The sequence below is a fragment of the Pteropus alecto genome, unplaced genomic scaffold (assembly GCF_000325575.1).
Source record: "Pteropus alecto unplaced genomic scaffold, ASM32557v1 scaffold71, whole genome shotgun sequence".
NCBI lineage: Eukaryota > Metazoa > Chordata > Mammalia > Chiroptera > Pteropodidae > Pteropus > Pteropus alecto.
This window is the reverse complement of record NW_006433024.1, coordinates 20,081,140-20,097,982: the sequence shown is the minus strand read 5'-3', so window position 1 is coordinate 20,097,982 and position 16,843 is coordinate 20,081,140. Positions and strand designations below refer to the sequence as shown.

General features: G+C 54.9%; 1 protein-coding gene and 1 long non-coding RNA gene across 4 annotated transcripts in view; both read right to left on the bottom strand.

The window, feature by feature from the left end:
• SLC39A13 (solute carrier family 39 member 13) overlaps nt 1–3,290 on the bottom strand; it is a 7,718-nt gene extending 4,428 nt beyond the window's left edge. For all 3 annotated transcript variants that reach the window (XM_015586442.2, XM_006908107.3, XM_006908108.3), the window contains exons 1-2: nt 3,267–3,290; nt 1,453–1,761 (exon numbers count right to left, since the gene is read on the bottom strand). In XM_015586442.2, coding sequence (XP_015441928.1) covers nt 1,453–1,753 — 301 coding nt within the window. In that variant the 5' untranslated portion in view covers nt 1,754–1,761; nt 3,267–3,290. The remainder of the gene's footprint in view (nt 1–1,452; nt 1,762–3,266) is intronic.
• A 1,004-nt stretch (nt 3,291–4,294) lies between these two features.
• Nucleotides 4,295–11,939, bottom strand: LOC112476599. The gene is made up of 3 exons (XR_003045147.1): nt 8,581–11,939; nt 8,191–8,334; nt 4,295–8,100 (listed from the first exon to the last, which is right to left on the bottom strand). It is a non-coding gene; the product is annotated as an uncharacterized LOC112476599 (long non-coding RNA).
• Nucleotides 11,940–16,843: the final 4,904 nt, after the last annotated feature.

The following is a 16,843-nucleotide window of genomic DNA, read 5'->3' as shown; positions in this document are numbered from 1 at the left end:
ACAACTGTGGAATCACTTCTGCCTCATGACTGTGGTCCCAGCTCCCCAACCCACCAGCTGGTGACCTTGGGCAGATTACTTCTGGGACTCAGTTTCCCCTTCTGTAAACTGTGGATAACCTATCTGATAGGGATCTTGTGGGAATTAAGTGACGATGCGCATAGCAAAGGCTCATTAAATGGGAATTTTCTTTCCTCAACCACTGTTACTCTCAAAAACAGAGATTTGGGGACTTTTGCCGACTTGCAGCATCCAGAGTTGGAAGTGCTTGAAAGGGCCATGTCTAACTCTTGGTTTGATAGAGAAACTGAGGCCCAGAGGGCAGAGGCAGGTTGGGGGTGGGTAGCAAGCATCCCAAGAGAAGCTGCTGCTTCTAGGCTATGTGACCTCAGGCTGGTCAAAGAACCTCTCTATGCCTGTGCTTCTCCATTTATAAAATGGAGCTAATAATGTAAGTCCTACCTACAGTGACCTCGCAGGGATACCATGAGAGGGACCGAGCTGATGCATGACAGCAGGGCCCAGGAGGGCTCCATTCACAGCCACGGCGCCAGCCCTCAGCCCAGCGCCTGGCACAGACGTGTTCACAACCATCTGCTGAATAAAGAGGGGAGCACGAGCCTCTGGGGCCCTCGTTTCAGAGATTCTAGGGGCCATGGTTCGGACCCACTATGTCATACTCTCAGGTGTGGGGGGGGCAACAGGCACTTGTATTTTTAGCAGCTCCCCATCTGATATTGTGTACTTCTCATCACATGTCATTTGTGGATAGACAGTATATGCGCACTGGATGAAAGAGCAGCCAAGGAGAAGCCTGTGGCCCACGTCCCAAACCCCCTCCCCAGAGGCAGGCCTGCAAGCAGCCTCTTGCGTGTTCCAGGGACTTTTGGTTTGAGAGCTCTTTTGCACGATGAGCAGAGACTGAAGGGAGAGGCAGTGCTTTATGGGCCACTGCATCCCCAAACCCAGCAAGGGGCCCGCAAACACGTAGCCTTCCCTGCACCAGGCAGTCTTCTAAGTGCTTTATTGATCTGAATTCATTTAGTGGTCACAGTATTACCTATGAGGTAGATACTATTATTATCCCCATTTAAGGCTGGGAGCCTGAGGCAGAGTGAAGAAACTTGCCCGATGGCACCCAGCTGGTAAGTGGCAGAGCCAAGATTTGAACTCAGACAGACTGACATCCATCTTTCTAACCACTGTGTACACTATTCTTGGTGAATGTTTGCTGACTCTTATACTTTCAGAATAAATGAAAGCACAAATGAATGAACAAATGGACATGGTGCACACTGGTCTCATAAGACCAAGGTAAGAAATTGTATTCTGTCCTCACCCTCCACCTCAGATGCAATGTAATCTGGGAGGTGAGACCTAGCTCTCCATGGAAGAGCAGCAACGTTTCCCACACTGCTGGCTGCCCTGGGGTGCCAGAGGAGGGTCACCCACCTTCTGAGTGCAGCGTGGTCCCCATCTCCAGGGGAATGACCAGCAACGGGAAGACCCCGCTGAGTCCTACCATGAGTGAGCCCAGCAGGGAGCAGATCCAGGTGTCTAGCCTCTCCCCACTCAGCAGGGATCCCCAGGACTCGCTTTCCTTGTTGTCCAGGCGACAGGCTGCTGCAGCCCCCCGGTTCCAGAGGTCCTGCTGGGAACCCCCAGCCCCTCCCAGGAGTTCCAGGGCAACAGCAGTGAGCAAGAGGAGCCTTTGGCCCGCCATGCCACAGCCAAGACAGGGACATCCAGGCATGCCACGTGCTGAAAAACACAAACGCCACTTACCTGAGCTGCCGCCCTTGGCCGAACACCTACTTATAAAACATGGCATCTTACCCTTCCCCACACCCCATGTGCCATGGCATCCACCTTCCTGCTTGCCTGGCCCAGGATCCGAATGGTGGGTACACAAAGCAAAGGGGCTTTGCTGCTCCACACTCCACTCCCAAGGACCACACATTTTTTCCTTCTGAGCCAGCTCCAGACGGTGTGTCAGCATGTCCGCCTGAGGCTAAACTTTCCCTAATGACAGGGTGAGGCGCTGGCTGAGCTCCCTTCGGCCACCGGCAGGCCCAGCCCAGCCTGGTGTCTCTGGCTGCCAGGGGAGCTTTTGCTGCCAGGATGTGCCCTGTGAGAACACCCTGGGGACTGAGGCTGGCACTATCTAGCTTCATGGGGTGACATTAGGAGATGCAGGTGGGGAACCAAGCAGCTGGGCTAGGGCAGAGCCAGCAGAGCTTCTTCCTAGGAAATGAGCCCAATGTCCCTGGGGCACAGAGACAGACAGGTGGTGGGACTGAAGAGAAAGGATCCTTCAGTCAGGAGCTGCCTCACAGATGCTCAGACACTGGCTTTGGAGACTCGCCATCAACTTTGTGCTCTGCACTTACAGCTGTCTGACCGCGGGCAAGTCCCTGAAGCCCCCTCTCTGGGCCTCTGTCTGACTGCGGGCAAGTCCCTGAAGCCCCCTCTCTGGGCCTCAGTTTATAGGATAAAGATAAGGACTGCTTCCCTCACACAGCTATGCAGATGAGATGAGCCTGCTAATGCAGGTGAACGTGCCTGGTATGGAGAAGGCATAGAGTGCCCTCCTTAAGTTGCAGGGGGCCCAGAGCACTGGGCAGCAGGAGTGTACCCAGCCTGTAATCACAGGAGGATGTGAGTCAACCAAGAGAGAAGTTCAATCTGGAAACTCAGGCATGAGTTCTAAATGTGGTCTGCTCTGCCTCGTGCTGGCTGTGACCTTGAGCTAACTAGTAATGTCCCTGCCTCAGTGTCCTCCTCTGATGCTGGAGGTGGAAGGGAGGAAAAGCAGCTGCCTCCGGCCGTGGAAAAGATGCCCAAGTCCAGGATCTCCAGGCCTGAACCGGAGACCCTGATGAAACCCTCTGGGCTCTACTGGGGACCAAAAGCAGGACTGGGCCAGACCAGGCTTGGAGGCTGAGACGGGTCACGTAGAGGTGAGGGGACCACAGGTTTGGGAGAGGGGAATGGGCACGGAGATAGTAAGAGAGGAAAGAAAGGAGAGAAAGTAAGAGTCAGAGAGAGCAAGCCAGAAATAGTGGGAAAGGCAGATGAGGAGGCGGAGAGCAAGGGAGAGATGGGGAGCGATGTGTGGGCGACAGGGAAGAAGAGCCCAAGGAAGTTTAACTCTGGGTTCTGCCGAGAGAACCTGGTCAGCCCAAGACGAGCCGGGCCAGGGTCGGGGGGATCGCCGGGTCTGTCTCGCCCGGGGCGCGGACCCTGAGGGTCGGGCACTCACTCACCGTGCGGCTGCGGCGATGGCGCTCCTGTGGCGCCGCGCCCCGTCCCGGGTCTGCCCCGCCCGTCCCGGCAGGCCGGCCCCTCGCCCGGAGCCGCCCCCCGCGCGCAGCCACGTCACACGGGACCCATCCGGAACTCGTCGCGCCGCGCGCCGCGGGGTCGCGGGGAGCGGCCGTCGGGACGCGCTTCCGCTTCGCGGCCATGGGGGACCCGAGCTGGTGGCGCACTTCCGCTCGGGCACGACGGGGAGGGACGGGCGGAAGTGGGAGACCCGTGGTCACCGCGCTCAGCCGGGCTGGGCAGGGTGGAGGCGGTGGCCCCGCAGAGACCGCGAGCGGCCGGGCGGCTGGGCTTGCGGGTCCGGCCGCCGCTTCTTCTCTAGGGCTGCAGTCCCTGCCGCGTCCGCACGGGGGCGCGCTAGGCTTCCAGGCTCGTAGCCGCCGGCCGCGCCAGCCCCGGTCCCGGGTGGGAGGATGGCTGCGGCACTCCAGCTCTGAGTCAGCCCGGCCTGGCTCCTCCATGTCAAGGGAAAAGGGGAAGTGCCTGCCGCAGGGAGGGGCCTAGCCCCGGGAACCTCAGAAGAGGGAATTTTATTCTTACTCATCGAATTATTTTTATGCTTTGGTTTTTCACTGGGAACCTCAGGCCTTTGTCTCCAGAGCTTGTAACCCTTTGGGGTCCAAGGCATGGTGGCTTGACACTGCTGCTCTGAACTCCAAACCTGAGGGAGCAAAGGGTCTGCTCCCCTCACCTAGAGGAAGTTGGCCTGACCTCTTAGGCTAGGGCAGGAAACACTAGCATTTTTATTATAATTGCAATTTGCTGAACACTTACTATGCATCATTCACTCTACTTGGCATTCTCATTGAATCCTCATTCTAGCTCATTAAGGTGGGTAGTGTTTGCCCAGGGTGAAACAATGGCATGGATGGCAGAACCAGGATTCAAACCTGGATGTCTCTGGACCCAGAGCATGTGGTAGAGTGTAGGAATCTGGCTTGGCATTTCCGCTTTGTATTCTACTCTGGGAATAACTGGAACTGTAGAATATTCAGGAAGGGGCCTGTGGGTACTCGCTTGGGCAGAAAGAGTGATGAGTTGTTCTCCAAGCTTCTGACATTCATCTGCCTCCCATGACAGCTCCCTTCATCTGTCCTGAGTTGTTCTCTCGTAGGGGCTCTGAGGACTCATTTGGCTCTCATATGCTGCACCCGATTGCCTGTTCCACTTCACATTCCAATGTTTGCCCTTCTTAGACCCCCCAGCTCCTTCCAGGTGGGATCAGCTTTCCTCTGAAAGCCCCTGTCACCTCACCCCACCGGTCCGGTAGGTCTGCCAGGATGCCCTCATATGCCCCTCCCTGAGTTCTGAAGTGGAAGCCCTGGGTTGGTTTCTTTGCAAAGGGAGGAAGACACTCAGGAATGCTGCTCCGGGATCTCTAAGATGCCCCCTGCCCTGTATGCAAATCACTCTATCATATGCAAAGCACTTCACAATATACAAATGATTTCACAATAACACAGTCAGCATTCCTGTCTCTGGAGGCTGAGGGCTGTGGGCCACCAGCCGGGGGTGGGCAAGACTCAGCCAGAAATGCCACTTGCTACCTTCTCACTGGCCTTTCCTTTCACCTGGCCTGGAATTTCCAACATCAGACTCTCAAATGGATTAAAGAAACAAGTGCTTTGGGGGTGGGAATGGGACCATGAGCATTCTTACTGACCAAGAGCAGGAGAGCCAGTTGGAAAGGCACAGTGGGTGGACGAATGTGTGGCTATTAAAAACAGTGAATTAGATCTCCCAGGAATTTCCAGGTATAGATGAGACATGAGAGATGCAGAAATATTTATTTACTATAAACCACTATTTTAAAACAATGACAAAAAAGGAACCTTGTATATGTGCATGCGATTAGAGGTATCAGTATATGTAAGTCCATGTATAAATGTGGGTAAATAAAAATATAGAAGATCACATATTAGGGTGATAAAATGGATTCCGTGGTGGGAGGAGGGAAAGTATAAAAGGAAAATGTTAAAACATATATATGATCACATTTATGCAATTCTGTAAAAATGAGATAAAATCTCATATGTATATACATACATACACACAGTCATGCACCACTTAAAGATGGAGATATGTTCTAAGAAACGTGTCATTAGGTGGTTTTGTCATTTGAACATCATAGAGTGCACTTACACAAACCTGGAGGGCATAGCCTACTATATATGCCTAAGTTACATGGTATACCACCATCGAGTATGCAGTCCCTCGTTGACCAAAACGTTATTCTGCAGCGCATGAATAACGCATATGGATATATATGTAATGGCCTCCTAGCTTGATGGTTAAGACAAACCAGATTCTGGTATTAGACTTCTTCGGACAAATTATATAACTCCCTATGACCGTTTCCTCATCTCTAAAATGGATTACTGTATTGGATTGTTGTGAAGATTAAATGAATGAATATACATAAAGGCACTTAGGACTATGTCTGGCATTTGGGAAGGTCTATTTAAGGGTTAGATATTATTATTTACATGTGTAGATACATTAGTATAAAGAAAATGTTACATCAATGAAAAGAACAGATAAATTAATGACATAGGGTAGGGGGCCACCCTTTCTCCTCTCCTTGCTGAGCACAGTTGAGTGTTTTCCAACATCCATCAGTCAGTTTGGAGGCCTCAGGGACAGATGCACTTCAACAGGGGAGGATGGGCCTGGACACTGCTTGGCTCTGAGTGGCTGGGGCACTGCAGACCCATTTCTCTGACTCCACTGGGTTGCCCAGGGTCTGACTTCAATACGTTGTTCCTGCTTCTGGTACCTTTACTGGGGCCTTTATTAGCAACACGGTCTCAGCCTTTTATTTTCGGAACATAGGACTGCCCGGGCCCGCTGACCAGGTGGTGCCTGAGAGGCCAGCATGGCCTGGCATTGACTGGCATTGCCGATGCTCTGCCAACTTTCCTCCACTTCTGGCAGTACAGGGCTAGAGGTTCTGCTTCTGGGGCGTGGCCTTCTTTTGAGGGCTTTCTGTGGGGGTCTGTGCAGGCAGGTAGCAATCTCTTGTAGAAAGGCATCTGAGGCTCAGGTCACACAGGTCACAGATGAAAAGAGGCAGAGCCTTGTGCTCAGCCAAGGCCTGCTTCTCCTCCAGAAGACCTGGCCTGCTGGAACCCCTGACCCTAACCCTCTCTCATGTTGTTCTTTCCAGAGCAGCCTTAGCTCCTCTGTGAGTTGCTGGGTGCTTTCTTCTCCGAATCCTGAGGCCTGGCCAGATAATGTCCCATAACTCCACAGGGCCTCTTCCCTCACCACCCAGCAACTCTTCCATGGGCAGCCCGTGTACAGCCATGCTTCATTATTTTTTGTCTGGCCTCTCTGCCTTTCTGACCCGCTTTGTAACCTCCAGCCCACCCCTGGCAGGCCTGGCCTGTTCTTTCCCTTCCACCATCTCTGTGGATCGAAATCCAGTCTGTTTACAAGGCCGCCTCCTCCCTGAAGCCTTCTGGATCTGTCCAGCCTGGGAGCCCCTAGTGTTGTGTGTCTTCTGGGTGCTTAGTCTTGTCCTACGTATACACAGGCCTCCCCACCCCCACCTGCCACTCACTTTGGGTTTCTGGAAAGAAAGACAAGCTTGTTTGTACCCTGAATAAAAGTCTGTCTGAATAAGTTTAATGTCTCCCTTTCTTCACTCCAACCTCAGGAGCGCAAATTGGGGTGAAATCCTGTGCGTTAGGCATTGTCATTTGAGCCTTTGCAGGGCCCTCTTTTATTTCATTTGTGTGTTCACCGATATATCCACTTACTTGTTACCCTGCCCCATCCCATCGCCCTGCCTCCTTCTTGGGGGAACTTGAATTTTTTGATCAGTCCTTTTTTTAAAATAAAGTTTTCACATACATACATTTATATGTCTAAACAATATTCTGATTTGGCTTTTAATAAGGGAAAAAGCTGTTTTAAGGTTTTCTTTTATATTACTCAGTGATCTTTATAATTGTTTTCCTATAGGTCCTTCATAGGTGTTAAAAAGTTTACTTCCAGGAATTTTACATTTTTGCAGCTATGTTGAACAGGATATTTCCCATTACATTTTGAACGACCTGTTGACAGTACACAAGCGCCAACTACATTTTCTTACTGGTCGTAACTTCTCAGTGTTACTCCTGAGTCTTGAGTATACTTTTGACTCTTTTGGGTGGGTAATCCTAACATCACCTAATAACAAAAGTATTATTTGTAGAGATATGGTTTGGCTTTCACACGTTGCAGGAAAGGTATTTATTTTCTGGGACTGGCTTTTTCATTCAACAATATGGTACTAAGATTCATTCATGATATCGTGTGAAACTGGTTCATTCGCTTGCACCGCTGAATGACGTGCCGCCGTGTGAATGAATCTACTGTAATTTATTTACCCATTCTCTTTTCCATGGGCATTTGAGTTGTTTCCAGATTTTTGCTGTTAAGAACAGTGCAGCTTTGAACGTTCTCGTCCAAGTCTTTTGGAGCACATGCCAAAGTTTCTCTTGATGTTATGCCGAGAGGGGATATGCCCGGCCGGAGCTTTATAAGATAAGGGTGATTGCGTGTGCTGTCATCCCTGCCACCAGCCCGCAGTTACATCGGTTGCATTCTGGTAACACGCTGGAGAGTCCGTGGCTCCACCTCTTCTCCAACACTTGGTGCTGTCAAGCTTGTTAATTTTTGCTCTTAGAATGGTGTAAATAGCATCTCATTGAGGTCTTCATTTGCATTTCTCTCATCACCAACGAGCTTGAGCATCCCTTAGATGTGCATCGAACAAATGTGTTTCCCTTTCTGTAAAAAAAAAAAAAGCCCTTTCATGTCTTTTATCTATTTTTCTGTGGGATCACTTGTTTTTTCTATGAAATTGAAAGAGTTCTGTACGTATTGTCGATGCTTATCCTTTGGGTCGTCCGCGGCAGACGTCTCCTCCAGTTTGTGGCTTGCTTTTCACTTTCTCTAAGGTGTCTCCACTTCTCTCTTCCCTCCTACACCTGTAGGACGCCAAAGACGCCCAAGGCATTGGGCCTGTTGGGCGGAGGGGGGAAAAGGAGAAAAGGGGTGGGGTTCTCATGTTGCCCCCGTGGAGACCGACCCCACTGCTGCTCCTGCTCCCTGGGGCTTTAAGGGACCTCAAATTCCCAGCTTTGGCTGAGGTGGCCTGGTTGGGGAGGGGGCCCTCTCTCGTTGGGGTGGGCAAGCTGGGGCAGGGAAGGCCTCACTGCGATGCCGCACCCCCCACCCCCGAGTTATTTATCACTTCCGGCCCCTCACCTGGGGGCCGGGCCCCTCTCTGCTCCGCTGGGCACACACAGCGCGCGGCAGTCGGCGCTCCCTGGGGGCAGCGGCCGTGGGGGAGGGGCGCTCTGGGCGGGCCCTCCGGAGGCGGGGGCGGGGGCCAGGCCTGCGGCGGGGCTCGGGTCGGGGGCGGAAGCTGCCGGAGCAGATAAGGGCCGAGGTCGGCCCTGCGGTGAGACGGTGCGGGACGCTGCCTCCTCCCACGGCCTCCGAGGAGCCCGCCCCCGCACCCCCTGTCTCCTACTACCGGAGCCGAGGTCTGTCTGGCGTCCCCAGCTCTCAGCTTAGGGCGCTGCAGCCCCGGCTGAGAACTCAGGAAGCAGTGGGGGATGGGCTCCAGCGTGCTCATTCAGTTCCAAACCTCAGTTATCTCACCTGGAAAATAGGGGTGGGAGCCTCCAGTTACCCTACAGGGTTGCCTAAGGTGGAACTAGCGCCGGCTGGTGAAGGGCCTCTGTGGCTTTGGGCATTTGATAAAGGGTGGCTACCCCAAGCTCCTCATTGCCCCCCGCCGTAACCCTGTGACTCTCCAGGCTTCATCACCACTGTATAGATGGGAAAGTGGGGGGACTCGCCGAAAGTCAGCCAGCACAGAGCAAGTGGGGTGGACTGCGAAACTCTTTCCACTGCCCCCGACCTGGGGACAGAGCTAGGTTTTGTGAAGCCTGATGCTTATATAATATTGAGGCCCCCTTAAAGAAAAGATGACGAAGTCACAAATACAAATTTGCTGACGCCCGTCTTCCAGGGCCTTGGAAGGGACGCAGGCAAGTGAGACGCTCAAGTCTAGCTTCTTGGTTTTCTGGCCCCACTCTGCAGGCCCCTGAAAAGGCTTACACCCCACTTACAGGAGAGGGCAGACACCACCATAGCTACAGGAGATAGGGTGGCCTAGCACGGCGCGGGGAACTGCCTGGAGGAGGCCCTGCTGCGCTGGTCCCCACCCCTTGCATGTCCAGGCAGCTGTGAGCCCAACCCAAGAGCAAGGACAGTCTGGCATTTGGGGGCTGCACCATAGCTGGGCAGGGCCAAACCTCCCAGTCCCATCTAGTCCTGATTAGGACCTCTAACCCTGTGGGCTGGGGTGGTAGGGACTAATTCCTAGGAGAAAAGGAAGGGGCACCTCTCTGGGGCAATGTAAGTGCGTCTGACTTGGAGGTACATGGGGCTGGAGTTCAAGCCCCTGTAAGGCCATGTGACCTTTAGAAGACTCCTTCACCTCGGTTTTTTCATTTATAAAATGGGAGTAATAATAGTACCTACTTGTCAGCTGTCATGATGCTTAAATGAGACCATGCGTGAAGAAGGGACGAACGCTTAGAAACCAATTTCCCTTCTGTGAAGCCTCCAGGCCAGGAGAGGCCTTTTTCTTTCCATTTTAGGGTGAAGTCACTTACCCTAGGGCCCCCTTAAAGAAAAGGTGACAAAGTCACAAATACAAATCTCTCAGATTCAGAGTTGAGATTTAAACCCATGACGTCTGGCACCAACACCCTGTTTCTAACCACCAGAGAATGCTGCCCCCTTGGGTCTCTCTCCGCAGGGAGTTAAGTGCCACTGCTAGGTGTGCCAGGCAGAGGAGGGAGCCAAGGGGAGCCTTCGATTCAGAGGGCTGCTCACCCAGCTGAATTTTATCATCTCAAAATTCCCAAAGCTGGAATTTTTCCAACTTCGACATCCAACGACCTAGACCAGGAGAAGCAGGAGACTCTGGTGATGGGGAAAAGCAGGGGAACTGGGGATAAGCCATGACCGCGGGCCTGGGCAGCAGTGACACCCCAAAAGGCTCGAAGTCTTCTTCCAAACAAAGTGGTGCTGCTTTGCCTTCTGACTTGAAGAGGATACCCCCTGGATTGGTGGCCAGACCCGAATTCTCATCTCAGAGCTTCACCTTTCTTGCCAGCTGAACTTACAGACACTGCTCCCTTCTGAGCCTCAGTATCCTCACCTGTGAAATGGAGCTAAGACTACCTGCAGCTGTGAGGATCACAAGACGTTGTGTATATAAAGTGCCTGGTGAATGGCACCAGTTGTTAAAACAGCTGTGGCTGTCTGAGCTTGAAAGGAGATATCTTGTGAGAGTAGGAGGTGTTCAAGCAGAAGGGAGGTGTCCTGCCAGAGCAGGAGTTTGCGCCTCCAAGGTCTCTATCCCGGGGAGGGATGGGAACCACAGCTCCAGCAGTCTCCCGGATTGGGACAGGTCAGAGCGAGGCCAGGGGCAGAGAAGAACAGGGAGCAGAGGTTCTCACCCTCACTCACGCAGGAGAATGGGAGAGGAGGGAGGAAGCAGGGCTTCTGGGAGGAGATGGAAGTGGCCGCTGCTGTGTGACGCGGGCCACACGAACACCGTGAAGCCCCATTCCATGACGACCTTTGTCTCTCTTTGCAAATTTTCAAGGTGGGCATTCTCCAGATGGGGAAACTGAGGCTCAGAGAGGTGAGACCACTTGCCCATGTTTACACACTGCACGCTGTTGGGTCTGTGTGGCTCTGCAGCCTGGACTCCAACAGTGACTGCCACTTTCTTATCTTATCTGCAAGGTTGTGAGTGAAACAGCGTGATCTCAGAGACTCAGGGATCTGAAGCCCTGCCACTGTCTCCTGAGAGCCCCGAGCTCCAGGCTAGCAGCTGTCCTGGAGACAGCGTGTAGTGAGAGCAGAGACGGATGGAGTAAGGGAGTGAGCGCACCGTCTCCAGAGAGCTTCAAGTAGAGGCATCCTGAGTCTCCTCCAGTGAACCCCAATGGCTGAGGAGCTGGAGGAAGGTCTGCTAGGCATCTGAGGGCATGGCTCGTAGTGGCCCCAAAACTAGCCGAAATGTTTCTGAAGTTCCTTATTTTATCTTAAAAATTCATACAGATTTGCGTCCTTCTTTTTCATATATCGGCTTTACTCCTCCCCATTTTTTCTAAAGTTTCTCCCCCTAAGTCTCTGCCTGGGTGGATGCTCCAGGAAGACTCGCCATGGCTCACGCAGTGGCTGAGTAGGTCCAGTGACTGCACAGTGGAGCCCAGTTCCTGGGTCCCTTGACCTGGTTTGAGTGCAGAGTGGGGGTCAAAGGCGTCTAGGGCTCTCCCTGCCTCTGCTCCATGCTCCTGCCTCGTGCCTCGGGCCCTCCGGTCTCCTCTCACAGACTTCTGTCCAACCCAGCCCAACGCTCCCACTAGGAATTCTCAGGATGCCTCACCCCTCCCTTCATCTCCTTGTCCAAAGGGGCACTGCCCATCTTCAGCCCTCGCTGTGCACGACCAGACCGTGACTCGGGGATGTCTGTGCCCATTATGAGGAAACTGAGGCCCAGAGACGAGAGGTGCCTGGCCCCAGGGAGCACAGCGAGAGGGTTGGGGTGGGCTCTCTGGGCAGGTGGGGTGCCTGGACCTGAGGAGAGGGCGCCAGATCTGGGCCCTGGCCAGGGAGGCGGGGGAGGAGGGAAGGCCGTGGGGCACCGGGGCTGCTGCCTGGCAGGCTCCTGTGCCCAGGGTAGGCTGCTGCCTGGCAGGCCCCTGTGCCCAGGGTAGGGAAGTTTCTTATTTCTCCTGCTCGACTTCCCCCTTTGATTTATTATAGCCATGAAATGCTCTGCTCTCTTCTCTTTTCCTTGCTGTCCTCGGGGCTGGAGGAGCACAGGCCTCCCCAGGCACCGGGCCTCCATCTCGCCGGACTCCCATCTCCTTCCGAGGGTTGAGCCCAGGGGCCCAGAAACGGGAGGTGAGTCAGGGCAGGCAGGGCGGGCTAAGGAGGGGCTCAGGCCTTCTAAAGCCTGGCGTGGGTAGGACCCCAGGGACTGGCAGAGTCTCAGTTGGGAAGGGCTGGGGCTGGGCAGAGGGTGTGGCAGGTGTGGACTTGACAGCAGATGGCTTCCTGGGGTCGTGGGGGTGGCAGGCTCTGGGCCAACGGCCTCAGTGAGGCTTGGGGATTGGACCTAGTCAGTGTCTGAAGGCCGGGCACAGAGTTCTCGAATGCCAGTCACTAGATCAGAGAAATGGCTATCTGTGACCCCTGACCCCATGTTCTGATTTAACAATGGCCAAAGCAGGCCTGCCTCAGGCCAGTCTAGGGATGGAGCTGAGAACTCAGGGGAAAGAATGAGGCTGGGAGCCTAGGAGACCCCAGGCTCCTCAAGGCCACAGCTGGACATCACTCGGTGGCCTGGCCCTGGTAGGTGAGGGCTGGAGTTTGTCTGTCCGGCTTCTCGGCAGGCCTGACGGCCGGAGCGTTTCTGCCCACCGCTGTGCGGTGCCTGTGGTAATGGGGCTGTTGGCGTTTTGCAATGGGCTGGGGGTGGGGAGGCTGCGCACACATGCTTCCTGTGGTGACTGGGCGCTTCCTGTTTTCTCAGGCGCCGGACTTGCTACTGCCGATGTGGAAACAGGGGCAGCTGCAGCCCGGGTGGCTCCCTGCTGGGCGCCCCGACTCTGCCCAGAGAGGCCTCAGTGGGCCCGCCACCCTAGGTCCCAGGCCGGTCAGCGAGTGGCCTGAGTTGCCCCCCACACTAGGCCCTCATTTTTCCTATCCCCAACAGCTTCTGCCAAGAGGAAGGGGCCACGCATGGCTGCCATTCAAGGCCAACCAGATGGCCCAAGAGGTCAGAAGCCCAGGGGTGAGAGCACGTGGCTTCGGTCTCAGCTCTGTCCTTCATTCACCGAATGCCTTTGACCATCCCTGACCCACTCCAGGCCTTGGTCTTCTCTGTTGCGCAGTGATCATGGCGCCCATGATCTAAACTCCCTCATCTCCCCCTCATCCATTTCTGCCCCAATTCCGACATTTCTTGATTTTTATATCCCAAGAACCTCAGCTTTGAGGACAGAGTGAGCACGGCGAGTGGGACCCTCGAAGGGGGCTCAGCATAGGCCTGCACAGAGCGGGAACTTGGGTAGACGGGGGGACAGAAAGAGCTCGCCAGGCAGAAGGCCACCCTGGAACGAGGCTCGGAGGTGGGATGCCAGGACCCAGTTTGGGAGGCAGGAGTGTTGATGGGACAGAGTAGTAGGTGACAAGGTTGATCCAGAAGGATTCAAAAATGGGAGGAAGATTTTAGAAACGTCTTTATTCCTGCAAACCTAAGGAAAGTGTTTGACACACCCCACCCCTCACATTCTTCAACAGAAGAAAGGCAAGCGATGGTTTGGAAGGTGGGGGCAGGGCCAGCCCCTCCAGTGGGATGAGAAGATGAGTGCCCATGTGGCGTGATGCGGGGGCCTCAGGAGGGACCCGAGCCTTTCGCCATCTGTCAGGTGCCTGGAGTTCCACCGTGAGGGCCAGGCCTTCGGATGGGACGGGACGCTGCCCTCTTCTCGAATGTCCTTTGTTTTGTTTTTAAGCTGCTATTGCAAGAAAGGGGGGGTGGGGAGCAGATGACTTTGCTTCTTGTCGAGTTTGCTTCTTGACAGCATCTGACCTCTTCGAGGAAGAGTTTGTTTTTTTTTTTTTGTTTTTTTTGTTTTTGCAGGAAGGCTAAGGCCTAAGCCCTCTGGGAACTGACCGGTCCACCGACTGAGTTCAGCCACCCACTTTGTGCAGGAAGTTCTGAGATGCCTGCCTCACCAGTAGCTCCCCTTACATCTCTAGGCCTGCCCATCACAGACAGCACAGAGACAGCAGAGAGGCCTCGAGGATCCAAGACCCCAAGGCACAGCCTGAGGGGCCATCAGGCCAGCCTGGGTTCCACCATCCTGTCCCCAGCCTTGGTGCCCTGGGCCAACCCAAGTGCTGAGTTGGCGGCTCAACAGCTGCTTCTGCCCACAGAGGCCCAGTTATAAATAAGCCCAATGTGGCCAAGTCATCAAGTTCTGTCTCAGCTGAATTACCTCAGTGACCACAGGTTGGGGCTCCCCAGAGCTGGACCCACCAGAACCTGCCCACCCAGGCCAAAGGCCGGGCCAGCCTTGATGCCTCCCGGGGTCCTCAAATCCAGGGTTTGAGCATCTGCAGCTACTCAGACCTGGGCCTCCCTGGACACAGGCCACAGAAGGGGCAGGGCCCATCCTGCCTGCACGGAGCCAGCAGCTATTTACAAACCGAAACGGGGAGAAGTGAAGTGGCTGTGGCCAAAGTGGCTCCAGGCCCCCAGCCCCCACTCCCACTCCATGCCCAGCAGCCCCATCCCCCCTCTCCCCATGGCTTCCTCTTTCCTTCCCCACACAGCTCCCCAACCTCCCACTGTTTGGCCAGCTCTCTCTGGACAACCTGTAAGCACCTCCCGGTGACCGCCAGCCCCACGGCTGCCAGCCTGCAGATGCCCTGCTCCTCTTCGCCCCCAGGACCCCATCAGTCTGGGCTCCTTAGAGCACCCCTCTCCCACCCGGGCCCAGCACACTCGCCCGCCCGAGGCACATTCCCACAGTTCTCAGTTCCCCTTCGTGCTTGGAGAAGCTCCAACACCAATGGCTGCCACCATGCTGGCCGTCCCTGCCTGAGGATGGCTTCATTGAGCACCCTCTTTCACAGGGGACCAAGGAATCTGGGGTGCTGTGGAGGAATCTGGGGCACCTGGGGGCTTCAGGGGGCATGTTTCTGGGTAGGAGGCCTCAGCCACCACTCTCAAGGTGAGTTTCAGCCCACTCTTCCAGCTGGCGTGGGTCGTAGGGCCTCGTGTAGTGCAGAATCGAGCTGGGACAGACCCTGGGCCCGAGACCACAGCATACCCTGCTTAGGAACTGGCAGGCAGGACGGTGCTGCAGCAGGGGACTGCTCCAAGGAGAGAAAACAGATGACACAATACTCGTTACTGATAATCGACGTATTCCCTCACGTCGGTGTGGAGGTTTACAGTTTATATCAGTAAATTCTTTCTGTCCCCAGAACAAGCCTTCTCATTATCTCCATCATAAAGTGGATACTGAGGCTCAGAGGGGAAACCACGTGTCTGACGCCACACAGCCAGAAAGTGTCCGCACTGAGGTTCAAGGTTTTCGAACACCCGATCCCTTTCTCTGTCTGACTGCCCCCTTGCTTCAGCTCCTACCTCGGTCTCCCTCCTGGGGGGACAGCAGTTACCCAGCACTGTCACCAAGGCAGAAGCAGGGCTGGCCTGAAGCTTGAGGGGAAGCAGGGCTTGGACAGCAGAGTTGTCAGATGGCCATCCCTCGCCAGGCCATCAGTGCCTAGGGCCCCAAGGGAAGGATCTGCCTGCCCGCTTCCTCCCCTCCCACCAAGTCCCAGGTTAGGCAAAAGGCCTAGCCTGACCTGCTCAGCCACAGCCAGTAGGCTGATTGAGTGTCACCTAACCTCTCTGAGCTTCCGAATCTTCTGTGAAATTGTCATTTCATAAACAGTGAGCACCTACTTGGTGCCAGCTCTACGATGAGTACGAGCTGTCTCTAGAGCTAGGGCACAGCCCCCGTCCACAGTCTCACGGAAAAGGGAGACGACAAAATCCTGAGATCTCTGAGAGGGAAACTGAGGCCATGGGACACCGAGAGGGAGTAATTAATGCTTCCTGGGGTGGGAGGGGTGCCACTTGGGATGGGCCCTGAGGGACAGGAAAGAGTTTCCCCAAGAAAAGCAGGGGGGGAAGGGCTCTCCACTCTGAGTCACACCCCTGTGCCTTGGCCTCAGCAGTTCCCACGGCCTGAGTGTCCTTCCTTCCTCTGAGCCTGGTGAACTCCTAGCCATCCGTCAGGGCCCATGGGCACACCATAGCATGACCAGGCCTGGCCTGGCCTGGCAGCTCCTCACCTCCCCTTTCCCACCGAGGGCCTGAGCAGACCCGGAGGTCAGGCTTTCTTGGTCACAACGCCCTCGTCAGCCCCACCCAGGCAGGCATCTGCTCCTGAGCTCCAGCCCCCGCCTTCGTCCCCTGCTCCGAAAAACACCGTTTCCCTTTTCTGGGTGACCACACGCCATGCACAGGGAATTTCCATCATAGCCTGCGGAGCCTCTGATTCACTCAGGCCCCTCACGCAGTTAACTCCTTCCGGCCCTGTGCCTTCTGCTCCTGCACCCTAGGCTGCCCCTCACCCTGCCCGGGACCCGCGGGCAGCCTCACACTGGCCTTGGGCCTCTCAGTCTGCAACCCAAAGTCAGCATCTCGCCCACTGGTCCCCTCGGGGCCCTCTCACTCCCATCGCATCCACAGAGGACCCCTGCCCTGAAGGCTCATGGCACAAACACTGGGGCAGCTTTGGGCTGAAAGCACAGGCTTTGGAGTAACAGAAGCCTAGGTCTAATCCTGATTTTGGCCCTTTCTCCTCTGAGCTGGAGCAGGGTAAGTCTCCGCTCTGAGCCCCGGTTCTCA